At 47.2% G+C, this 24,686-nt stretch overlaps 6 protein-coding genes across 6 annotated transcripts; 2 read left to right on the top strand and 4 right to left on the bottom strand.

The window, feature by feature from the left end:
- Positions 1-1,422, top strand: LOC131890822 (methionine synthase reductase-like). The gene is made up of 5 exons (XM_059240298.1): positions 1-141; positions 235-503; positions 724-1,057; positions 1,139-1,288; positions 1,363-1,422. The coding sequence occupies exons 1-5, from the start codon at positions 1-3 to the stop codon at positions 1,420-1,422; spliced, it is 954 nt and encodes a 317-aa protein (XP_059096281.1).
- On the top strand, positions 1,421-16,617 carry LOC131884937 (methionine synthase reductase-like). Its single transcript, XM_059232837.1, has 5 exons — positions 1,421-1,605; positions 15,283-15,648; positions 15,726-15,937; positions 16,019-16,257; positions 16,337-16,617. The coding sequence occupies exons 2-5, from the start codon at positions 15,460-15,462 to the stop codon at positions 16,414-16,416; spliced, it is 720 nt and encodes a 239-aa protein (XP_059088820.1). The 5' UTR covers positions 1,421-1,605; positions 15,283-15,459; the 3' UTR covers positions 16,417-16,617.
- LOC131890245 (probable E3 ubiquitin-protein ligase HECTD4) lies at positions 2,569-12,088 on the bottom strand. Its single transcript, XM_059239590.1, has one exon. The coding sequence runs from the start codon at positions 11,877-11,879 to the stop codon at positions 2,655-2,657; it is 9,225 nt and encodes a 3,074-aa protein (XP_059095573.1). The 5' UTR covers positions 11,880-12,088; the 3' UTR covers positions 2,569-2,654.
- On the bottom strand, positions 12,200-14,720 carry LOC131890149 (uncharacterized). Its single transcript, XM_059239480.1, has 2 exons — positions 12,277-14,720; positions 12,200-12,206 (listed from the first exon to the last, which is right to left on the bottom strand). The coding sequence occupies exons 1-2, from the start codon at positions 14,652-14,654 to the stop codon at positions 12,200-12,202; spliced, it is 2,385 nt and encodes a 794-aa protein (XP_059095463.1). The 5' UTR covers positions 14,655-14,720.
- Positions 16,618-17,094: 477 nt separating the features above from the next.
- On the bottom strand, positions 17,095-21,686 carry LOC131884896 (kinesin-like protein KIF28). Its single transcript, XM_059232795.1, is given in 12 exon segments — positions 17,095-17,286; positions 17,371-17,500; positions 17,572-17,692; positions 17,796-18,058; positions 18,126-18,274; positions 18,277-18,992; positions 19,055-19,361; positions 19,769-19,942; positions 20,016-20,278; positions 20,353-20,572; positions 20,651-20,975; positions 21,078-21,686. Coding segments are annotated over 12 exon segments (3,018 nt in total). The 5' UTR covers positions 21,345-21,686; the 3' UTR covers positions 17,095-17,203.
- Positions 21,687-21,833: 147 nt separating this feature from the next.
- On the bottom strand, positions 21,834-24,686 carry LOC131884916 (steroidogenic acute regulatory protein-like; the record flags this gene model as incomplete). The annotated part of the gene is given in 5 exon segments (XM_059232815.1): positions 21,834-22,555; positions 23,218-23,393; positions 23,669-23,773; positions 23,877-24,029; positions 24,447-24,686. Coding segments are annotated over 5 exon segments (807 nt in total). The 3' UTR covers positions 21,834-22,272.

The raw sequence follows: 24,686 nt of genomic DNA, 5'->3' as shown, positions 1-24,686 counted from the left end.
ATGCACGATCCTTCTCGCTTTCTGCTCATCTTTGGCTCCGTTACGGGCAAGGCCGAATCCATTGCTGAACTCATTGCTGAAGAGGCTGCAAAGCGGGGATTCGCCCCCGATTTGCAATGTATGGATGGAGTGGGTAAAGCTGTGAGTTCATTCAAGACATTGCTGTGTGTGGGTTTTTTTTCTCACACCGCTTTTGTTCTTATTCATCGTCGGGTTCTCCTTGTTTGTTCCCAGTACGATTTGTCGAAGGAAAAAGTAGTGCTAATCGTGAGCTCGACCACCGGAGACGGCGATCAACCCGAGAATGCTGAGCGGCTTTGGAGAAAGATCAAGAAGCGATCCGTGCCTTCGGATTATTTGGCTCACCTCCGATTTACCATCCTGGGCTTGGGAGACTCGAATTACACCCAATTCTGCAACGGCCCGAAAACCATACATTCTCGATTCCTCGATTTGGGAGCCAAAACCTTTTACGAACCAGATTGGGCAGATGATGGTGTAGGGTAATGATGGCAGTCCTAATCCTAAGTTGGAGGGTCATGTATATTTTACTTTGAAACCCAATAAAAGGTATTTTTTCCACGGATGATTTGGGGGGTTGTCGGATAGGCCTTTAATAAGCTGAATGTTGCTGATCAATGATGGATTCAGGTTTGAAGCCAATATTGCAGTAGAACGCCAATCATAACATTTCTATATCGTCCATGATTTTCTGTGTTTCAGTTTGGAGCTAGTGGTTGAACCTTGGATCGAAAATCTTTGGTCCGCCCTGGAAAAGGTCCTGGACATCAAAGCCAAGCAAATCGAATCGAGTGTCAAAGGTCTGATCCCTAAGTCGGAGAAATCGATTGCCACAACAACGCTAGACCAATCTAGCGCACCTGTGAAGACCAAAAGCATGGCGTTGACCTTGTCGCAATTAAGCGACAAGTTGGAGGGCATTTCTCTCTCCAACGAATCGAGCATTGCTTCCATTCTGGTCGATCAGAACCAAGAGCCCGATGCCAAATTCTCCGAGCCGTCGCTGCCGGGTCATTATTTACACGTGGACTTTCTCGTGAGTTAACTTGTGTACGACTTCCATTTAATGATGGCCGCGGAACAATACCCTTAAACGAGGTTGTTCTTTTCTTTTCAGGAACAGGCGCCCGAATCTGATGGGACAGAACTTGGCCCGAGTTTCCCGCAATCCAACACTCGGGTAGAAGAGGTGCCCATTGCCGATATTGTGAAGTTGACCGCGGATCCGCGCGTGAAACGAGCTTATTTGGTCACTTTAGATCTGTCTGTAAGTGTGCTCGTGTACATGGATAATTGCATTTTGGACCGGTTTAAGTGCACACTTAAATACGTGTTAACCAGGGCACGGATATTGTGGTGGAACCCGGTGACTCGATCGGTGTAGTTTGTCCGAATCCCTAGAATGAGATCGATCTCCTGCTTCGTCGACTGGAGTTGAGCGGCCAATCCGAATGCCATTTAAAGCTGTCCATTGATCCGAATGGGACAAAAAAGAATGGCAAAATTTCGGACTTCTTGAGATCCACCACCACGCTCCGTCACCTCTTCACCTCAATTCTTGACATCAGGAGTGTGCCTAAGAAGGTAAGGAAAACATTCGCCATTTTATTTTCATCTTAATTTTCGTAACCGATCTCATTTTACTAGTTATACTCACTTTGGCCGTTGCTCCTATATAACGTACCATTGTGATAGATTGAAGCGAATGGTTTAATAAATATAAGTGACGATGGCATCATAGAATCAGGAGTCAGGAATAATTTTTGATAGTTGGCTAATTCACCTCGCCAACCCTAAAAGTCGAATCACCCGAGGCGGCAGATTTTTTTGGAATTGTTTTCACACGGGCTTTTCTAACTGCTTCAGGGAATCCAAGCCCCCCGTACTATTGAAATATTAAAATACAAGGTTGTAGTCCTTCCATTTTGTACCTTTTAAACTTTGTGATATTTGTTCTACCAACGAGTTTGATTTGGTAGACTTTCTTAAGTTATGCATTTATACATATGTTTTGTTTTAACAAGGCCGAAAAATAAATCATCATCATCGAATATTTTTGTTTACTATTTTCATCCTGGGTGTTTCTTGCAGACTCAATATTTTCCTCTCATTGTACCCATAAAGGCAAATCTTATTAAGTTGAATTAAAATGTTTCGGACAGTAGTAAAAAAGCTTTCGACAATACAATAGTAACGTCTTAGTCATCCAAACCAGCAAAAGCGTCGAATTCGCCTGGGTCTCTTTCGTCCATCCTCCCTTCGTCCCCTTGTTAATCATTTCCTTTACTCCGCATAAAATTGGGAAATGTGGTTTAGAAGTGGAACCCGAGTTTACGGCCACCCAGTGAATCAAGCCACGTGAGAAAAGAGTCCGAATTCGCCATGTACCACTAGCCAGTCTAGTAGATAACTAATGCCATCATGTAAACCACTAAATCTACTAATAGACCAATAACAAATCTGTCGCCATAAAGAATGTTAGTTTCCATGCCTGAAATGTGGCATAGGGCACAAGTCGAATTCCGCTAACTGAACGTTTACCTTGACTTGTGGCAAAGATCTAACCTTTATTTCACGATACTAACGAAGTGTTACATATATTTTCGATATTACAGCGCTGCTTAAAGTATACTTTAGCCGCTCAGGGGATCAAACGCAGCATGAATGGCGAACAACAATTTGTCTCGCATCATGTCGAAGGAAGGGTAACGGGGTAACTTCAGCATAAACATGCACGTTTCTACCCGAATATTTTGTTGCTCCACTTGCACGTCCCCCTTGTCTGAGGGTGCAATCATCATCGGGAAGGGTGGTATATGCAGCGTGGAGCCGTCTTCATCTTTACCTTTCTCCGAGCTGAATTTGTTGGTGATGGTCTTGACATTGGCCAGAGGTAATCTCTCCTGGTTACAAGCAAACTTGATAAACCTTGTCAGTTGACGGTCCGTAAAGGACTCGAGGGCGTTCCAAAAGAACTGGATGTGTTCCTCGTCCACCGTGAGCCCGGCTTGGTAGATGGTGTGGCTTTGGAGCAATTTGACGCTCACTTTCGGTGAACCACAAACCCGGAGCTCGAGCTCGTTGGGCGTATACAAGCAATGGAGAATCTCGATCGGGACCACGGTCGAGAGACCGGCTCTAATTTGGCAGATGTGACCACTGGCAGCCAGTTCTGACAGCTTGAATTGCAAGAGTAGATCGCAATATTCGGCCCGATTTTTGAAGCTCAAGTATTTGTTTCCCCCATTTGGGCACAGAGGCAATTCCAAGCCGCAGTTGGACTGAAATGTGAACCGGGGGAATTGATGCTCCTCGAGTAATGTGTCGAAATTGGACGGATCTTGGCAATCCTGGATGTCTGCCATGTAGTGGAACAGATTAGGATCCATTAACCGTAGGTCACTCTCGGCAATATGCTCGTGAAGAAGCGCTTTCCAGAACGAGGGAACCATGTCCAGAACGAAAGGAATGCCTGCCCGCAATGCGATCCCCATGAGTTGACCCCAAAATTGAAGCAGTTTCTCGTTCATCCAAGTCAGAGGGCAACACCGCAATTGATAGCGCCCTTTAAAAGGACCCGATCCTAGATAAGGTAGGGTAAGGCACAACACAGCTCCATGAATTTCCTCGGCCACGTGGGTAAAGAATTGTCGGAACGATCCACTTGATCCATGGACCTCCTCTCCCAGGAATTTCACCTTAAACGGGAACTCGGGATCGCTGCCCTGAGGCATGGCCACGCAAAATTGGGACGAGGAGACGTCCCTGAGTTGTTGCCAAGTTTGAAAGAACCAAGTGGCACTTAAACTCTCGTTGGTGGATCCAATACTCGTGATTGGGTTTAGAGAGACTTCAGGGGCCACTTGGTCCCTTCCACGTTGACAAGAGGCATTGAGAATTTGATTGAGATAGGTCTCTTTGTGGGAGAAGAACAACTTGGATTTGTGTCGGGTCAAGAAGGCTGCTGTACTCTGACGATTGGAGTGATCACACGACAATGGAATGTTGGGAATCAAATCCCTGAATACAGCCTCGTTCCAAGCCAAAATCAAGGCTGCGTGCTTGCCGAGCTCTTGATCAGATTGCGTATGTAGAAGAGAGAACTCTGATTTCAAGTGATCCTCAGGTGACAAGTGGACTTCTTGAGGGTGAATTTGGGACGGGTTGAGGTCAAGATCTTGAGCAGTGTCTTCCATCCAGTGTACCAATTGATTGTCACTCTCTGGAGTCCACTGCGAGTCGCTTTGATGAAGCTCCTGAGAGAACATTTGTTCCAGATTGTGGTCATATCCGCAGTTGGCCAAGGCCACCACAAAGGCCTGGATCTTGCCCGCCGCGCTCGCAATGACGAACGAGGTAAATTGTTTCTCAGTCAGGGTGAACAACTCATCTGTTGATTCCGTCTCTGAAGGTGCTATTCTTGTCATGGCTGTTTCTTTGAGGCTTTCTTCGTCTCGATCTTGGGCTTTGCTTCCAAACTTACCAAGAACCGAATTCAAGTCAGAGTCCGTGAGCAAAGTCACAATCACTTCGCGAACCTTGTTCTCAGGATGAGCTTGCATGATCTGCTGGCTGGTTAATGAGGATGTCCCACCTTCATTCGTATTACCTTTGACGAAAAGGCCCAAAGTCGATTGGAACACCTCGTGAATCGTGCTCGTAAACCGATTGGAGTCGAGGACTTTCTCTTTCAAAAACGTGTCCACAATCCTTTGGACTTGAAGGCTTTGACTGGCACACTCATAATTGCTGTTCAAGGTGCTAACCTCGGGTGTGACAGTCCTGTCGTTCACTTGAAAGGTTTGGCAAATCCATGGAATTGCTTGCAAAGTATTCACAGCTTGGTTGATGTTAGCGTGAAATCGCAGTTCCAAGATGATGGTTCGCATGGAATCCCGTTCACTCCAATGGAATCCAGACGACCGCAATCCGCCGAGTCGGGTCAAAGCCCGGTGTATCGTCGATTTCATCACCTCCACTTCTAAACGGGTGGGAAGCGGGCTGAGAAATATCCAGGCCGGTGGCAATGGCCGATTTGGTGTCGAGCTTTTCGGAGAGTAAGAAACTACGCCTGACTTCGATCCATGAAGGCATTGGTAGGCCTTTTCCAATCTGGAGTCAATTTTTGAGTGTCCGTGCGACGCGTCCCTGAACTTGGTGAATACGGTAAGTAAGAGCTCGAATGACGTTTGGAAGTAGATCGAATTTCGAACGGCCCCTCCTTTCCTGTCCTGTTCTTCCAACAACGCGAGCTCTTGACCCAAGTGCAAATTGATCTGTCGCAATTTGGTTGTTGAAAGGGGGACCTCATCAGGCAAGATTTGAAGGATTTGAGCCAATTGGTCCATTATTATCATCCTGAATGTGGGTGGGGCATCCAGCTGTAGAAGAGTCTGACATAATCCGAGCACAATTTCTTCGAATGGTTGTGAGCCGAGTTGTTCCACGCTTAGTTGTGTCATCTCGTGGATGAATCGCAACACCAAAGGAAATTGGAGAGGAATGCCGAACAGGTGTAAAATGGTCCCACTCTCGGCTCCTCCACCTTGAGAAATGCGAACCAAATTGGTCGGCAAGATGACCTCGGGAAATGCACGCTCATGCGAGTCGTCTCCCCCATTGACGGGAACAGGATATTGAAGCACGTTTTTAGCCGAATTCGTTCCATTGGGGCGGATCACACTACCGTTCATGGTTTGGATCTGAATCTGTAAATCGTCGGGGTGATGATCCCTTCCCATGGAGGATGGCAATTTCACATTCACCATGACGAAGGCAGTGTCGCGGAAATGGATCAGAGATTTCAGGGTCGAGATATCATTAATGACGATTTCCTCTGAGACGAAATAGTCCGAACCGTGAAATAAGCACTGACATACTAAATTCACGACCTCGAGCAAATGCTCCATACTTTGGTCTTGGTTTAGCTGAATTTTGTTCAAGATTCGACAAATCTCACTCCCCAATGGCTTTTCTGACGATAAGAAAATTCCTCGCCTGCTTCCTACTTGATGAGAAAGGATTTCTCTCCCGCTTCGAACCATTAGGTTGGCTTCCAGAATGTTATTGGTGCATGGCTCATTGGCAGAATCGTGATTGCTCATGATTTGCAGGTTTTCTAGATCAACGTCTTGGAGAAGCATGGTGCTGGAAGTCAACATGGAGAGCTTGGACGAGTTTGGATAGTCCGGAGCAAACTCTCCCAGATCAGATTCCTGGGCATGTCTATGTAGGTTCAAATAGGCTGAGCGACACCACAAGCGAGAAAGAACAAACTCTTGGCTCAAAAGCTCTCGGTGGATCAACGAGCTTTTGGCAATGCTCACGTTGATGCTGGATGAAAAAGTGGAGCCCTCGGCCTTTTGATCTTTGTTGGGCTTCGACAAATAGGGCAAAGGGTACCAAAATGAGACCAGAATGCCTTCAGATTTGAGGTAGGTTTCCACCAAAACGAGCTCCTCTTGCTTATCAATATCAAGCACTTCGCCCAAGAGCCCAAACGTCTTCAGTTGTGACGTGGAATAGAAATTGTGATGCGATGACTGATCGGTCAAGGTTCTGATGGACACGGAATCGCCTCGTTTGATTTGATCAATGCTAAGCTTCAGCAATTCCTCCTTCATGTCCTCTATGGTAGGCAAGTGGACGTCGGCTGGAATCCCGCCGTTTTCCTCGTACAAGAACTCCACCGTTTGCCTGGCAATGTCCGTCATTCCCAAGGACAATGCTCCTTTGATTTGTTCCAAGCCGTCTCTTCTCTCAGCTTCATTGCGGAAGCGTCTGCGAATCACTGGAAACACTCGGGTCTCCCAGGCTTTCACCAAAAGGCTATTGGCCGTCTCGGGTCGAGATTCGAGTTCCCCACCATCCGAGTCAACCCCTGCTGCATCCTCTTCGTACAGGTCTTCAAAATCACTGTCTTCATCCAGATTGATGAAATCCGGTTGAAAAGGACCAGTCCGTGCTTGTGGATTGCCATGTCGAGCCAACCGATGGGACAGCACAGATTCAGGGACCATGTTCGATAAGATCTTAATTTTCGGGGCGGGGCGAGATGAATACGGATTGGATCGGTGGTCACCGGCCAAAATCACGGTGTCCTCGTCAGCTGAGCATCTCCTAAAAGGCATGGCGTCATCACTCTCATCAGTCTCGGTCATGGATGGCTGTGGCGACTCTTGGTCATCCTCAATTATTAGGCGATGATGGATAAATTCAATTTGGCCAAAGTTAGCTCTGACTCTGGTATCCTTCTTTTGTAAATGAAGGACTGGGAACAGACCCAGAGGGACACCCTCCAGCTCTTGAGATAACCGGGTCCCGTTTTGTGTGAAGTAAAGCTTGCCCCAATTTTGTGTGTGTGTCGAATTTGGATCAAGATGAGATGGCTCCCAGCCAAGGCCAATGATGTCGCCAGGGCTCATTTGAAGCTCAAATCGAAGGGATCGCCATTGGAGGAGACTGGAACCATTGTAGTGTACCAATCTCCCGTTATTGTGAAGCAATACTGTCCCATTGGGATTACTCCAGCCCCCATCCTTCTTCTCTGCTTTGGGAGCCAATCCGATTGAAAGCATTGGCGAGGTTGTCTCTTCATGATGTTCGCCCAAGGATATGATATTGACTTCAAAATAAGCATTTATCCGGTTCAGTGGATATTGGGCATACACAAAGTTCCCGCGCGGCAATCCACTGGATAAACCTGGATCCGCGTGATAGGTAATCCCAGTGAGTCCGTAGGTAAAGAGCAATGATTTCAGAGGCGGAAACGCCAAGTTCACATTCCAATGATTGGTGAGCCCTGGTTTACCAAATGGTTTGCTTTCCAAAAGCGGAGGCTTGACGCAATCGCGATAGATGCCTCTCAAACGGGAGCAATTGATTTGGACTTTTTCAATATGATCCACCGCCCCTACCTCCTTTGCTAAGCACTTCAGCATATCCACGGCATGACAGGACTCTTGCATGAATCGGCTCGAGAACTCCTCGTCACGAGTGTATTGAGCCAAAACGGCGCAAGTTGACACACGAATCTCGGAGACCAGACGAGCGGTCATCAAGCGAAGTTCATGGTCATCACCTGAGCCCGGCAGCGGCGTGCTTAAGTGATCATGGCCGAGGGAGTTGGGAACCAAGAGGAGTTGACTCATTTTGATGATCAGCGGAAATAAAGGACGGAATGTCTCCACTAGGACTTGTTGCTGACTTTGAACGGAGCTTAACGGGATTTGAAAGCTGGGTTGTTCCACGTTAAGGAGGACCATAGCAGTGCAATGCTCCCAGTTCACACTTTGGACAACGCCTGGACTATGAATTCCGTGCTCGGACACCACTGTGATGTCCATGCCTTCCTTCAGGGTTTCTTGAAAGCTCCCCAAAATTGATAGACTCGCCAAGATTGTCCTTCCGAGCGAAAATATCTCCAAGAGCTTGTTTTGGTCGGCCGTGAAGAGAAGAGCCTCTTGGTTTAAAAAGTCACTGAATCTTTCGACCGACCTCTTCAATCCACTCAAGATTGTGTCAGACCAGAGATCTGCTTTCTTGAAGAGCAACAGACTGTTGATCAGCGACACTATTTCCGTCGCTAAAGTGTTGGCCACTTGAGAACTGACAAATGGACGTTGAGGGCTTGTCTTGAGGAGAACTCGATTCTTGTCCCGGCAAGTTTCCTCCATATGTAGCAATCTTTGCTCGGGATTCTGATCAACTTTATCTGGAGGCTCAATGGAGACGGTGAATCCATGTTGGGCCATTTTGGTTGCCTTTCGGAGCACCAACGTGGCGTCTTCGGTCAAAATCTCGGCTCTCTGGCTCCTTGTGAGCAGTTGGTCAATGACGACCACCCTCTCCATGGGTTCATTCCCCACTGGTCTGAAGAGGCGAAGTTCGTGATTCGAGTTTAACAACTTTTGCACAATGTCTTGAGCGCTTTCATCCTCACGCTTGTGAATGATCAGTGACAAATTGTTGCACTCACGCGCCAACTCAACATTGGGATTGGGTTCCAACTTTGGTTGGTCTTTGGATTCGGATTTGGTGGTTAAACGAGTGGAACGCTTTGAAAATGTAGCATGATGAGGCAATGAGGCCGTCACGCCTGGAACAATGAAATCGCCCATCTTGGTCAAGAGCAGGTCCACAATCTTGTCCCGAGCGGTTGAGTCTGAAGGCCACACAACTTTAATGTTCCCCAAAAACCAGTCTGGGACATGAACTTGATCACAGTCGGTTGAAGACATCAGGGGCAAGGCAATGTGACACAATCGCGTTATCGACAAAATCATCTTGGGTGAGAGCCGAGTTTCTAACATCAAAGCAAGCAGTGTGCTCACACATTTGGGTTTGCTCAGGATATCACGACCAATTTGGCATCTAACCAACGACGACAAGAGGGTGAGAACCTCTTGGAGCACGGAGCAGTTCATGAAGTTGTTCGATCCACGGGCGGCCTTTAGCAAATGGTTGGTCAATAAACTGGAGATTTGAGTGGCCAAACCAGCTCCCTGATTGATGGGAGGAGTGGACGATTCATTGTCCTCCCAATCAATGCATCGATGGGTTAAAACCTTGAAGCCCAACCAAGCCACTTCCGAGAGCCTGTGTTGGGCCGTTTGCATTTCCACGTCTACCTCGTCGTCGGAGGTTTGGTGGTAGCCGCATAACTTATCCAACAACTTTAAAAGGCCACACTTGACGAGACAGGACTCCTCGTCTCTGGAATAGGGAATGATGGTCAATCTGGCGATGTCAGTTTTGTATAGCTCTGGTTGACTTTCAATGAGTTGGACCAAGGTCAAGAGCGTGTCGGCAAAGGCCTCTTCAGTTTGAGTGACCAAGCTTCCGCAAGTGATCTCTTGGACCTTCATGCCGTGTTGAAGTATGGCGGAACTCAAGGAAATAATTTCTTGAGTCCCACCAATGGCATAACTAGAGCTCAATATTCCCTTCATAAGGGCCAAGGCCTGAATACGACAACGGCTTCGTTGCCTTCGAACTAAAGCAGCCTTGACAAAGGATTTGGCTGAGACGGCTTTCTCAGGGTGACTTCCAATGAAAGCAAAGAGCTGATCCAAGACAACAGATTCTGGGGTGCGATCATCCTCTTGAGTGGTCTTGCCCTTGGCCAAGTTTTCTATCACGGATCTGGCGGTGGGGATCTTTTTGACTTGTTTCTTCAACTTGGGGATCTGCAAAATGGAATCATCCAAGGATCGCTCGATCTCCACCGACTGTTGCTTGGTGATTCCCCGTCTGGAGCCCTTCTTGGGCCAATTTTGCAAACTTCGAGACATGAACGTCGGGCGATCCCCATTGCTATCCTCGCCATCCTGGCCAATGTTGATGGACACTTGCAAGAGAAGCTCAATTCTTTCCATGATGCCCTTCACTATTCTGGATGTGAGTTCGAGTACTGAAGTCTCGGCCATTCCGTTGGAGGCCTCCTTCTGCAGTTCCAATTTCAGCCGCTCGGTCACGTTTTGAAACCCGTCTTCGGTGGACACGCCCTTCAGGAAGCACAGTAGAGCCAACTCTTTCGATTTGGACTCATGGTGTTGGTAGTCAACGAAGAAGGCCTTATTCAGTTCCGTCATCTTCTCTCGGACATCATCCACTTCTGTGTTCCATTGGTTTTCCAACTCGGCCAAGACCTGCAACCTTCGCACGAGTGCGTGATACTTCATGTAGGTTTCTGAAATGATATCACAGAAAATGTAGTACTCTTGGGTCAAATCTTTCTCATGGGCGTCGAAGTATTTGATGAACTCTTGAAAGCCCAAATGCTTGATCACTGAGGACACGATGGCATCCTCTAGGCATTCGGGCCTTAAGATGGTTTTAACACTCGGTCGGAGTGGAGGCAATCGCGTTTCAGACAGATCTCGAAGCTTCGACATGAGCTTTGAGCACAACGGGATTCGATGAACATCTTGTTCCAAGAGGTCATCATCAGTGATGCTATCAAAACCTGTGGGCGAGCTTCCCAACGGGGATTTAGCTTTCCATGTGCATTGTTGGAGAAGCCGTGAACGAAGTAGTACTTCGCTCTCTTGTTCTTCTGCGGTAATAGGCTGACCTTGGAAAAGGACCCGTAGCATGTTGAACGTGGTGTACTCCAAGGACAAAGACAGCGACGAGAAATGGGAGATTGGACCGACTCCTGGAGGAATGTTGAGCGTTTTCACATGGATTTTGAAACCCCAGAGGGCCTTGTCGGGCACACCCTGTTCGCGACTGCTCCGCATTTCAAAGGCCACGGTCACCGAATCGCATTCAATGACTACAGCTTGGCTGGGCCAGCCACATCCCAGTACAGATTTGCTGCCAAAACCAAACGTGTTTCCGCCGAATTCTGAAATCTTCTTCCCGTTGACAGATTTGCCTTGGTATATGACTACCTTGTCGTAATCATATTGTGTCGAGCATCTGGGGTCAAAAAACAGGTAGAGATGCTTGCTCCCAAGAATGGTGAAGGTCTCTCGTACCTTGTAATTCTCTCTAAGCGGGTGGACACTCTCGATGATTCGTCCTTCGTCCCAAGGACAAGGAACAAAAGTACCAGCTCCATGATCTTGGTCAATCTCATCCTCGTCGTCTTTCTCTTCGTCCTCCAGTTGGTTTTGCAGATTGTAAGCAATCTTTCTGCACTCCAAATTCAGTTGGACCATATCTTGAATTGAGTGTTTAACGGAATCAAGCTCCGATTGGACTTCATGGTTACTCAATAGAACCACTGTGCTCAGCACACTACCAACGAGTGACGTCATGGACAACTTTTCAAGAAGCCGCAAACGAAGCGTGATTCCCTCGCCATTGAATTTGTTTATGATTGTTTCCAAAGTCCGACTAGTGACCTTCATGAGCGATGAGGCATCTTGAAGAATGTGTTGAATGACCCGTCGCTTGACGAACTTACTCGCAGGGCCAGTGCAAAAAGCCAATTTGAATATTACCGATTGGAGGAATCGGATCTCGGGCCAACTCTGTGGTAGAGTGGCTAATAGCTCGGTGGCTTGTTGTGGGGAACAAGAAACGACATTTTTGATGGTCTTGGTATGCTCGTCATGAATGTCCTTCATGATTTGGCTCAGGAAATCTCTAAATCCCAATTGCGCCACAATCTCCTCCTCAGTGGTGGCATGCAGGAGATTACGAGCGTGAATGTCAAGTAGTCGACTCTTCACAGACTGGAAGTTGTGAGTGGTCTTATCCTCCCTGACAAACTCCAAGTACGCCAACTGCCTTTCGTTTTCTGACCCGTTCATTTTGCAATGCAGAGCTCCGAGGGTTTCCACAACCAGAGCCACAAAAGAGGGACTAGATTGGCCCGATCTCAATATGCCGGTCAGGTGCTCCTTAAGTCCTTTGAGTTTTTTCTTGTCAGTATTATCATCCAAAGCAGTGTCTTCAATGGATCTTCTGACACAAGCCAGCATACAGGAGGCTGCTTGTGTGTTGGATTCCAGACTAAAGAGTTCAAACATCTCCAGAGCGAGGTGAAAAATTTCGGGATGAGAGAAATCCCTTTGCAATTGCTCCCTTGTCTCGTCGCTCAATTGCGAAGCTTGAACGGATGACGACATGGTCCGAGCGGCTACCGAAGCATATTCACTGAGCAGACCAACATGCCCCACAAGCACCGAGAGCACATCTTGGACACTTGCCATCATGACTTGAGATAAACACGAGGCCGTTGAAGACGATGAAATGAGGGGGGGAAGTGCGGAGATGTCAAGTTTTTCACCTAGCGACAATCTGCGTCTCAGGAAATGAATCGAAGTGAGACTTGAATTCAGATATTCGTCCAAGCAATGATTCGAAGCGGTCCAAATTAGGTTCCGATAAGGGTCGTAGCATGCACCCATACCCGACAGAGATGCACCTTTGTTCCATCCCAGACTGCTTCCACCAGAATCACCGACTTCGGATCGCCCCAAGAGCATCCCATCCCTCAAGTCAAACGACAAAGACACAGCCAACACCTTGCAAGGGGTCCCATTCCAATTCAGAGGAAAGAGAACTTTGGGTAGGTCTCGAAAGCCTTGATTCGAAGCTTGTTGAGACACCAAAAACGAAAGAGACGATCCGTCTGTCCAGGTGGCACAAATCTTGAGGATCCTGAAGGTGATGCCACAGCTCGTTGAAGTTGGATCCACTACAACGCTGCCGCTTGAGTTTGCGCTCGATTCTCGACCTTCATCAGCAGATGGCTCTGATGGGGCAATCTGACCAAGCAAGGTTCTCTTGAACAGGTCTCTTAGACTTGGTGTCTGGGAGGCGCATCGTTCCAAGATCGTTCGGGATCCTGTTTTGACCCGGGGTATCCCATCTAGCACGGCAATGACAAATGAGTCGACAAAGACGATATGGGCCACTTTAGTGCGATGGCGCTGATCCTCCGGGACTTTGAAGGATCGAACCCAATAGAAGTGCGTCCCATTAGTAAGCAGATTGAGTGTGGTCACATTTCCTTCAACCCGCATCTCAATCGGAACGTCTATCGATTCTAGAATGTCAAGATTGTTGGGGTCGATGAGGTTGGCCAAGAGTTTACTTGAGCCAATGTCGTAAGTCAAAGGCCGGTGAATGAGGATCTGATTGGCCATGGCCACAAACCCAGGGAGAAGGAGTTCATTCTTAGCGTATACGTATCCTCTCAAGGTTGAGTCATAGGCTGAACCCAGTTTGATCAACCCACTTCCAGTTTCGTGGGTCAGATACAGGAATGATCGGGAGCACGTCATGCTAATGCGATTGGTTTCTAGATCGCTGGCTTGATTGGGAAGAAACGCATGGCAAGGATACTTCCATGACAAGAGATGATGGTAGCCTAGTATCACAGAGGGTTTTCGAGGAACGCCTTCTCGCTGAAGGAGACGGGACACAATGTTGTAGACGGGGAGTTCGATGCCTACCGTGGGCGAGGACGGGGCTTGCGGAGGTTTTCTCTTGTGCAGAATGCGTATGCATTTCAGCACGCTACATGTGGATCTTCGGACACAGGCCAGGGTTACAAGAGTGCCCAACAATTGGTTGTTCATTGGGTGCCCTTCGTCCCCTGCATTGATCCATTGAGCGAGCAGATCATCCAATCCGTCGAGGGATTGGCCATCGTCCATAATGCTCATGGGCCCGTGATTTCGAATGGTCGTGTCCACCAGGTCCAGGGCTCGTTTTTGCAGGGCGCCATTCGTCTGAGAAGCTTCGCTCAGCAGCGGGAAGAGCAAAACTAGCGTCAATTGCGTAGAGATGTCTGCCAATTTGAGTTCATCGCTGGTTTTCGTGCTGGATTTTCTTTGGACCTCGCGCTGGAGTTTGAGCCACTTTTCTCTGGACTTCCATAGCTCACGAAGACCTTGAAGTTGAAATTCTCCTAATTGTGCCACAGGGTGTCGCTGTTGATGACACAAGTTCTCCAATTTCGAGCCCAGAGCCTGTGGAGCAATTTCTGGCCCATGAAGGAGTTGATGGACACTGCGGTCAAATTCCGTTTGATCATTCTGGCCATCAGGGGGACGGAGAAGATCGGCAAAATTGACCAGGTCGCCTTGAAGAAAAATGGAGTCCTCGTGGGTGCTTAGCCATGGAAAGTGTTGGGCGCCTAAACCCAAGAAGTTGAGAGGCGAAGATGACATCTTTGTTGTTCACTTATTTGTTTGGACACGGGCGATATGGCGTCGCATCATCTCGTTGCGATTGATCAGAGCTGACAAAGTTTACGTAGTCTCTTGCTCGTTTCTGATTTGACTGTTCTAATCCTTCGTTGGGCTTGACTGTCCTTCTTTATCAGATGTGTTTCCCGCTCCTCCTTCTCCTCCCTCTACTTCTCCTTCTCCCTCCCCTCTTCAGACAATTTGGCCTTTGAAGCCATTTCCAAGGCTTATTCCTTGCCGGCTTTCGTTCCTGCGTTCGAGTGGATCAAGCTCCAGTTCTGACACTGTGCACTCTCGACAACTCGAATTCCAGGCATTGCATGCTGGGCCTCACTTTTCCCCCTCAAGAGTTTTTGCAGTTGCCTTTCCCGACATCAGCTGATGGACTGGCTACGTTCCTCATGATGAGGACGGAGACAGAGAAGACCGGGGAAATCCCCAGGTTCTTGAATCCTTAGTCTAAGGGTCTAGCTAGGGCTTTTTATAATCGCACAAGAACAAATGCTCGACACGAAACATTAGGCATGGCTCAATTCTCGAACTACGTTAATTATCGGGGTCTTTTTTTACAAACTCGAGATCCACAATCACCCCCTTTTCTTCTTTTTAGCCTTTAATTCGTGTTCTGGCGGAGTACACGAGGAATCCAAGCGAGCGAAATGCTCTCTCATATTTGTGTAGCCGTGAAGGAGGAACCGCCTACTTATCCCAAGTCCGAGCCAACCAATTGTGTCTATTGGACCTTCTCCTGGCTTTGCCCTCATGTCAGCCTCCCCTGACTCGACTTATGGAACAACTACCAAGGTTGATGCCTCGTCCCTATTCGGCCGCTTCGACCATGAAAAAAGGTCATGTGGACTTTGTTTTCAACACTGTAAACTTCGAGCGTGAGAACGGTCGATTATTTGCTCGTCGCGGTGTTTGCACCGGTTGGCTAGAAGACCTTTACTCCCAAACAGTGTCTGAAAGGCCGAAGGTAACTTGAGACTGCAAACTCCTCAAAAAGACCCAAGATGACATATAAATCTGCACTGACTACCCCTAAAACTATAGATTCATGTATATGGGCGTAGCAATCAGAACTTTCGATATCCTGAGGACTTGACCAGCCCTGTCATCATGATTGGTCCAGGCACCGGGGTGGCGCCTTTCAGAGGATTTTTGCAGTGGAGAGAGGAGCGGGAAGTTCAAAAAAACGATGCTTCTCTTGGCCCCGCATGGCTGTTCACCGGATGTCGGTACCAAGATGCTGATTTTCTCTTTAGGTATTAAACACGAACGAAAAACACGCCCATAGATAAGGTGCGTTGCGTTTGATACACTGTATTTTCATTTTGCTTTGGTAGTGATGATTGGAAGACTTGGCTGGAAAGTGGAATACTTACTCGAATCTCATCGTGTTTTTCGAGAGATGATCCACAAAGTAGTGTCAAATATGTCCAGCATGAGATCAAAAGGAATTTCAAAGACGTGCTTGATTTTATGGAATCGAATTCGAAGGCCACAATTTTTGTATGTGGCGACGCTCGAAATATGGCGAAGGATGTTCAACTGGCCTTGGTCGATGGACTCATAGTTGAGAAAGGTATAAAGATTTGGAATTTTGAATGGGCTTTATCGTGCCGAACTGATTCTAACGATTTTCTTTGGTTTTTCATCCTTAGGAATTGATAAAGCCGGAGCTGAGTCTATTATGGCAGATTGGATCATGGCTAAGCGATATTTGCAAGACATTTGGACCTAACCATACACTATCGCTATTTCTTCATTCTTGACGGTGGAAAGTGTCTGAAGGAAAAAGTGACCAATTTAGACGAAACTTCATGAAATACCATTAAAAAGCCTTATTCATTCCTTTCAATTGATATGGACCAAACAAGAAGAGCCAACCGTTACAAAGTGAATGCTAGTGATATGAATAAAATAAATCGTGAGCAATGAAATATTTCTTGTGTCTTGGGTTTTTTTTTGTTTGTTTTTTCACGGCGTTTTCTAACCGCTACAGGGAATGCAATCCCCAGTACTATTAAAATGAAAGGTTATAATTTGTCTATTTATTACCTTTCAATCTTCAATCTCTCATTCCTGTGATGTTCCTAGTGAGACATCTTTGGACTTGTTCGACCTTTTGCAAACCTGCTGAACTCATTGGAGCCCAAATGGGTGAAGCATATTCAAGATGCGGCTGGGCAATCGACTTGAGTTAGCATCGTGATGCTATTTCTGGTCAGTTTTTTCTCTCGATATTACGTAGTAGGGCTTTTTACAAATTTGCTCGAATCGTCATTCTTATTGATTGAACTGTCGTAGGTTTGCAAGTCGGATTTTCTCCTTGAGGCAATCAATTATTTATTTTTCTAACCCCGAATTTTCGAATCTTTGACAAATGTGTTGTTTCAAGAAGCCAAAAGATAACGGAATCTATAGTCGATGACTATTGTCTGAATATATTTCTCTGTATATAATACTGTATATTGTGGATAAATCATGTTCATATGCTCATGTAGGGATGTCGAGGTTAGTCTTGATTATTAGAGTATCACACAAACGCTACTGTTCTGAGCGCTTCCAGGTCTCGAATGGTGTCCACTGTCGTCATCTCCGTCCACATCAGCTACAGAGCAAATTGGAACATGCGTTGAGTCTGTTCCATCCAAACACAATGGACCCTCAAAGCAATTTACCTACGTTTATTTACCTTCGAGAGCCTTGATTGCTTGTCGATATTGATCATCCGTATTGGCACTATAGACGGCCTTGACCACGTGGGTGGAAATTCGAGATCGGTTCATGGACTCGGCATGTTCCAACATGGTCTTCACGTGGTCCTGAAGGTGGCCAGCCCCGATAAGCAATTGGTACATAATGTATAGGACAATTGCTAATTGATATCTCTTACGCATTTCTGTTGCAGCCTGGCCGCAGTTTTCTTGAGAAGCAGGAGTTCCACAATAACGGATTGCTTCTGAGGATCCACAACTCTACCGTTCATTTGAAATCCATTCATCAGGTTGGCTGTCCTAGAAGTCAAAAGTCAGTAAATCAGTCAGAGCTTATTGTTACTCTCCCCCAATACATTGAGAATGAGGGCACGCTCGAGTTCGTTCGGCCTCTATTTCTTACTTTGAGAATACCCCTCGGTCTTGCTTCAGCATGTCTTTGGTGGAGAGGCCTTTGCGTTGGGCCACAGCGGATTTCCGAACGTTTTGACGACCCCACAATTCAACGTTGACGCATCCGTTGTACAAGTAGTCAATGAGTTGCTGAGTGGCGGGGTAGAAGGAGAACTTCTTCTTGTGGTTGAACTCGGGATTCGGGGTGAACGAGATCTTTTCAGTTTCCGTCTTCTCGTCATCCAAGTACATGGTGTACTTGCAATACACATCCTGAGTATGAACATGGCCGAATGAAGAGCGGTTCAAAATGGTCAAGATAGGGTAGATTTAATCTCACTTTGTATTTGTTAGGGAGGCCATTGCAATTGACAATCTTGAAATTGAAGTTCACATGCTTGCCTACGAGATCACTAGGATTCTCATTGTAGATGTCATCAGTGGCCTTGTACTCGTCGCCGTTCTCCCCGCCTTGGACTGGAAGAAGTTAATTTGCGTTGTATTGCGCGCGCTTACCATGTAAGCCACAGTTTGAAGGAACACGGGTACCGCGCCAATGAGAACTTCCTCATTAACATCGACCTGGAACGGGTCGTTCTCCTCGGGCAGATCCCATTCATCCTCTTCCTCCTCGTAGTTACTGTACATCTCCTTCATCAGGTACAAGCGATTCAGGAACTTCTCTTTAGGCCAAATGAATTCAGTGCCATTCTCCAAGTTCTTCATCTTGACGCACACTTCGGGGGTGGTGCTCTTCATGTTGTGGTTCTCAAAGCCTTCGTGCTTACCCTTGAGTTTGCTCAACATCTCTGGCGAGATGAGCATGATCTCGAACTTGACCCGTTTATCCAGCTCTTCCGAGATGGAATTGGCTTCCTCCACTGCGGGCATGCACTCGATGAGTTGTTCGGGGAGGACCCCGTCACCCATGCCTGGCTGGTTGATGTTGATGCCGGCTTTGGCGGCGATTTCCTCCTGCGCAAACTCGAAATTGATGGGTGGGTACTTTTTCTTGTCAATACCCGGCTCGTTCGGATTTTGGAACAACCAAGTCTGCGTGGATCCAAACACAAGTCGGTCATTGTGATCTAGATCGGTCTCTCCAGCAATGGCCGTTCCATTGACCAAAATTCGGCAATCCTTCTCCTTGGGCTTGATGGTGAATTTGTCCTTGTTGTTCCGGATGATGGCGTGTTCTTGGTGAATACTGTTAGAATTCATTCCATGAAGAATGCTCAACTGATTAATCATATCTAGGCGGCAGCTTACCCGGCGCCAACCATGCAAATGTCCGAGGTTTGACCTTTCTGGTTGCCAATTTCGGTGCTGTCCTTCTCGACAAAGTGAACGATGCGACCACTCAGTTGGGGATCCACATTTAAATTGTACAGATGTGGGACCGTCTTCTTTTTCTCGTCAATCTTGGTTCGGGCATGATCCACGTGGAGCGTTTTATGTTCTGTGTAGGCTTTCAGCTTCTCCTCGTAGCTTCGCTTCATATCCTCCATGTTCTTGGCATTTTCCGCCAAACTGGCCTTTAGCTCCTCTTCCCATTGGCTTTTGACAGATTCCATATCTAAGAAAATACGAGTTCATATTTACTAGCAAGATCGTCCTTGATTGCTTGAGAGACGGTGCTTGTCAAGTGATTTGATTGGGGGGGAACGAGAAAAGCGTACCTCCTTTGCTGACCACGTCTTTCCCGGTGAAGTCCTTCACATCTTGACCGTTCAAAAGCAGCAAGAGCCTTTCATTCTCGGCCTTCAGCTCGCGTAACATTTTCTCGGTCTGATCTTCGTTGACGGTGGCCTTGGTTTTGANTGCTCAACTGATTAATCATATCTAGGCGGCAGCTTACCCGGCGCCAACCATGCAAATGTCCGAGGTTTGACCTTTCTGGTTGCCAATTTCGGTGCTCTCCTTCTCGACAAAGTGAACGATGCGACCACTCAATTTGATTGGGGGGGAACGAGAAAAGCGTACCTCCTTTGCTGACCACGTCTTTCCCGGTGAAGTCCTTCACATCTTGAGTGTTCATTTTACCGCCGTTCAAAAGCAGCAAGAGCCTTTCATTCTCGGCCTTCAGCTCGCGTAACATTTTCTCGGTCTGATCTTCGTTGACGGTGGCCTTGGTTTTGATTTGTTTAGCACGATCAGCTAAAAAAAGGGTCAGTAGTCCGTCCCATGAATTGGAACATTGCCAATAACCATTGAAGCTCTTGACTATTACCAAATCTGAGTGTGGATAAACTCTCATCGTAGTTGATATCGGCAGGGCTGATGGCGGCAATCATGACCGTCTTGCTATTTCCTCCCAAGGCATTTTGCAGTAGTTTGGTCAGAACCGAGTCTCGATACGGAACACGAGACTTCTTACCGGTCTCTTCGTCGGCCAAGGCATGGATCACGTTGCCCAAACACGACAAGGACTTGTTGATACCCGCTCCTTCTTTGAGTCGATCGCCCGTGGCTCCAGTCGAGTCCACCCGCTCACTGTGTTGGATTGATAATTGATTCAGGTAGATATTGAGGGGATATTTTACGTGCCATCAATGGTTACCGCTTACCTGCCGGCCAGATCGACCAAATTAATGACGGCCCCTTTGGACATTTCCTTGCCCGCGGCATTCTTGCTGATCTGCACAAAGTTGATGCCTACGATGGTGTGTGCGCGGGAGGACGTGGCATTCATGTTGGTGCTGGCCACCGTCCGGTTCACGGTACCCTCGTCCATTTTCTCCACAATCTCCTCATAACTCCCCACAACCACCTCTTTGAGTCCATCAGCTGGTTTGGTTCCAGTTCAAGAAATCGGTCAGATGGGGATTATTCGCCGGAAAAAAAAATACCATAGTTGGTTCTCACCGTAAAATCCTTTCTTGGGATGCTGGCGGACCTTGAGCCCGCCCTTCTTTTTCCCGGCCTTTGGATCAAGGAGGTCGTGCACCACCTCGTTGTAGATTTCCAGCATTGAGAATTTCACCTCAAACACGCAATTGGAACCATCTCGAGATTTGATTTCCTTGAAGAGCTCCTCGCAAAGCAACGGAACAATGCCTTTATTGGCGCCGTAGCCGATAACTGACCACGATTTGCCCGACCCCGTTTGACCGTAGGCAAAGAGTGACGAGTTTAAACCTTTCCACGCATTCTCCAGGATGCCACGGCCGATCTCATTGAACACTTTGTTCTGAAATCAGATTATTTAGGGATTGGATCATCCTGGTGTTGGCTTTGAATATGGAGATGCCTAGATCCCGCATCTCTACATTAGCCCGACCAATGAACGTACCTGATCGCAAAACTTGTCGCCATTTTTGCTCTTCTTATCGGATTCGGTGTAGCCGTCTTTCCTGTCCTTGCACCCATCAAACGACCAATACGAGTAGTCGAAAGCGAATTTCTTGTCCTCCTTGGTCTCGGGATTGGTAATCACCGTGGTGTTTCCATTCATGCCAATGATCAACTTGGCTCTCCGATCTTTCTCCCGTTTATTGAACGGTCTGACCCGCACGGCCACCTTGACATTCTCGATATCGCCATCCCCGTCTTGACCCATTATGTACGGTGTCTTGGTCTCTCTATAGTCCGTGTTTGTCCGTGTCGACGGTGAAACGGCTTCGGATTAACTGAAACCCGACTTGTCCGACGCAGAGGGCTCGTTGAAGTTGTCTTGGGGACATTCGGGGCCCCTTTTAACAACACCACCCAATGAGAGAAAGCGGTCGTCATGGAGACGCGAGTATAACACGATTGTCATGCAATCTTGGATGGAGGAGCGAAGAAAGCTGGCCAGGCCTCCAATGGTACACTCGAGAGAGGTATTAGCAGACAACGGAAAACTAGAACTTGAGCTCCCTGCTACGTACTTCTTTCGAATCCGAAAAGCGATACACCACTGAACATGCGAATCGTAATTATGAATCTCCAATAATACTTCGTCCTCGGGTTGGTAAGAAGGCCGACGTTTCACTCACGTTGAGCTGAACAGACATGAATAATTTAATTCAAACTTGGTTTCAAAAAGAAAAAAAAAATGTGTAATAGGTTCAGGATTTCGCCACGTACACTAGCTTGGCGATTTGATGAGTTCTTGAGTATATTTCGTTTTTGTGCGCTTGGATAACGATGATTATGGTGGCGAATACCTTTCAAGGACAAGATATAACAGTCTGATCGTATAATAGTGAAGGAATGTAACAGCACTGGAGAACACTGATTGGCCCTGGGAACCCTTCCACCACCACCACCACCCCGTCCTCTCATACTATGACTAAAAGGCGTGTAAACCACCCAGACCCACAACTTCGTCTTCACATTGTTCATTGACACCGGATCGGACCTACTATCTCTCTTCATTCAGGGTGCTCTGCTTCAAAGGCCCATCATGGTGGACTTGGTCCACACTCACAGCTCACTTTTGACGGAAGACGATGTTTGGACCCGTGGACAAATTGCTGCCGCCTGATTGGCCAAATGATTTCAGATTATGCCACGGAGTTGACGGTTAAGGTGGAGTTGAGCGAAGCGCTGGCAGAGGCTTGTTGGTTGTGCGCAAGATGGTCTTGGACCCGACCAATTCGGTGGAGATGAGCGGCCCGTTGTCGGATGCTTTCGATGTAGTCGAATTGGGCCCCGCTCAAGGCCGCGTCGATCACGGACTGCGGGATCCACCCCTTAAGATCGGTGTCTAAAAGCCATTGGAAGGTGCATTCGTCCGGCTCACCGGGTACGGGTCTCATGGCCCATCCGCCGGGGCCATTCTCGCCTCTGAAAAGAGAAATTGGCCAATGAGGGGCGACCATTGTGAATAGATAGAGAGCGGCGATTATTACGACGAAAGAATGCAAATTCGTCTTTCCTGCTTCTTGCCATACTATTGTTCTTGCTTTGGCAAGACGGGCCGGAACATACCTAATTTTTCACCTAGCCTAATTTTTAAATATGCAGATGTTGATTGCTCATGAGCACCGTTCGGGTATGGCAGTCAAATGTAGTACACAATAGTGCTTCACACACAAAGCCTTGCTTACGTCAAACCAAATACCAGGTGCAATCTAGAACGTAGAAGGCTTGGGCAATCAATGATGTATGATGCAATGTATGCATGGAGTCATAAGTCCATTACGAAAATGCATCAGCCACCCAATCTTAGTCTACTTGAGCAAAGTTAAACTAAGTCAACGCAATGAAGTGACATCTATATCTACCTTTGACCACGACAAGCTTTGGCTCGATCAATTGCGTATATCCTGACCGCTCCAAAGATACAATGAGAAACACGAGTAAGTTAGCTTTGAACATCCCACGAGTTTCGCCAAGTGGTCTCTCGAGATCACTTGATTGTACCCGTACAACCGGTGTTCTCCATCCCTTCAACGTCAAGTCCCTGGGCTCTCGGGAAGAACTCGCTTGCTCCTTGATCCTCTTACCTGACTTTTTTGGGTTGACTGGGCATAGCTGGGTGCTGAATGGACACCCCCGACGAGAAATAGGATCCTTCGATGACTTGCCAATACCGAAGGTTGACAAAGTCCCGAGTGCTCACCATTCCTCCGGCGGCTTCGGCGGCCACCTGATAGCTGATATCAGTGTGGCTATCGATCGGCTGAAATGAAACGATCAGTGGAAATAGTTGACATGTATAGTAGGTACATGCTGACTCCGTCTTCGTTACATTTCGTGGGTAGAAATGGGGAGCACGGAGTGGGTCTCAATTATGAGGTTCAGACGTTTGTGGCAATCGAAGTCAATGAATTTTTTATAAGCTCAACACTAGCAGAAAGAAACAAAGATCGACAATCCACTTTGTGTGGACCAATTTGAACCCGTGAGTCAAACGCCACTTTGAGTCGCCGGCGACAACAATTTGGGATCTCGTACCTGAATGGTTTTGCATTCTTTGAGTGTGGGATTCCACGATGGGACATCCTCGATTTGATAGAAAAGCTCCTCTAAAAGCAACTTCGGAGGAATCATGACCTTTCCCTGAAATATAAAAGAACGTTTCACATGTATCTACTACTTTTTCAACTGGCGCACCACCTTTCATGCAGTACTTGGGGTTGACCCGTAAGAACGAAGAACTTACAGTGAGTTTGAATACTTTTTTGTTGCCTCTGATGTGCTTCGAGTGAACCGTGTCCCCGTGAGAATTTCGTTTTTCTAACTTCCAATCTGACGAGTTCAGGAGTCGCCAAGCTTCCTCTAAAGTTTCTTGGCCGCGCTTACGGTATTCCATCTCCTGAAATCGGACACCCAAAAATACATGGAATGATTACTTCGATTATTGTTTCAAAAGATCATTTGTGACTGAAAAGTTCGCGGATTTTGTGACCGACACAAAGAACGTCAACCAATGCCAAGCCCGTTAGGTCCCAATGGGGAAACAAAACCCCGAAAGAAATGGTCAAGAACAACAAACAAAAACTTGGTCTACCAACGAGTTGGTATTAGCCGATCTAAATCTAAGAAACCCCTGAACATAAGTTGGTCATGGATTTTGCAAAAAAATCCCGATCCGAATGATTTTCGACTGAGCATTGGGTCAATTGTTGTATACAGCTGCCTCAGGTAGGAAGACAGAGGTTCATTAACTTTCGGAGGCACGATTTCACATAGATGATTTTTCAATGTAGAAAAGGTTCATGATTTATCTTACAGGGAGTTGAATCACAAGCTCGTGGTCAGACTCGTCCTGGTCGTAAGAGAACGACACCAGGGACTTGAGTTGCTTGTGAAAGGATCTCATGGCTAATGGACGACTCGAAAGGTTCCCCCAACGTAAAATATTATCCCAATAAAATGGGACCTGGACGACAACTGAAGGACTGGTTCTCTTTTGACGATCAAGATCGAAATGAAGCCCCTCAAATTCAGGTCAAGGAGCACAACACGAAGA

The sequence above is a fragment of the Tigriopus californicus genome, chromosome 1 (assembly GCF_007210705.1).
Source record: "Tigriopus californicus strain San Diego chromosome 1, Tcal_SD_v2.1, whole genome shotgun sequence".
Taxonomy (NCBI): domain Eukaryota; kingdom Metazoa; phylum Arthropoda; class Copepoda; order Harpacticoida; family Harpacticidae; genus Tigriopus; species Tigriopus californicus.
This window is presented reverse-complemented; position numbering and strand designations above follow the sequence as displayed.

Bases quoted from the DNA above. Each gene is read 5' to 3' on its own strand.
- LOC131890822 (XM_059240298.1), top strand. From the start codon at position 1: ATGCACGATCCTTCTCGCTTTCTGCTCATCTTTGGCTCCGTTACGGGC. The intron at 142-234 runs GTGAGTTCATTC...GTTTGTTCCCAG, and splicing joins TGGATGGAGTGGGTAAAGCT to TACGATTTGTCGAAGGAAAA. The intron at 504-723 runs GTAATGATGGCA...TCTGTGTTTCAG, and splicing joins TGGGCAGATGATGGTGTAGG to TTTGGAGCTAGTGGTTGAAC.
- LOC131890245 (XM_059239590.1), bottom strand. From the start codon at position 11,879: ATGAAGGTCACTAGTCGGACTTTGGAAACAATCATAAACAAATTCAAT.
- LOC131890149 (XM_059239480.1), bottom strand. From the start codon at position 14,654: ATGTCATCTTCGCCTCTCAACTTCTTGGGTTTAGGCGCCCAACACTTT.
- LOC131884937 (XM_059232837.1), top strand. From the start codon at position 15,460: ATGGAACAACTACCAAGGTTGATGCCTCGTCCCTATTCGGCCGCTTCG. The intron at 15,938-16,018 runs GTATTAAACACG...TTGCTTTGGTAG, and splicing joins GATGCTGATTTTCTCTTTAG to TGATGATTGGAAGACTTGGC. The intron at 16,258-16,336 runs GTATAAAGATTT...TTTCATCCTTAG, and splicing joins TGGACTCATAGTTGAGAAAG to GAATTGATAAAGCCGGAGCT.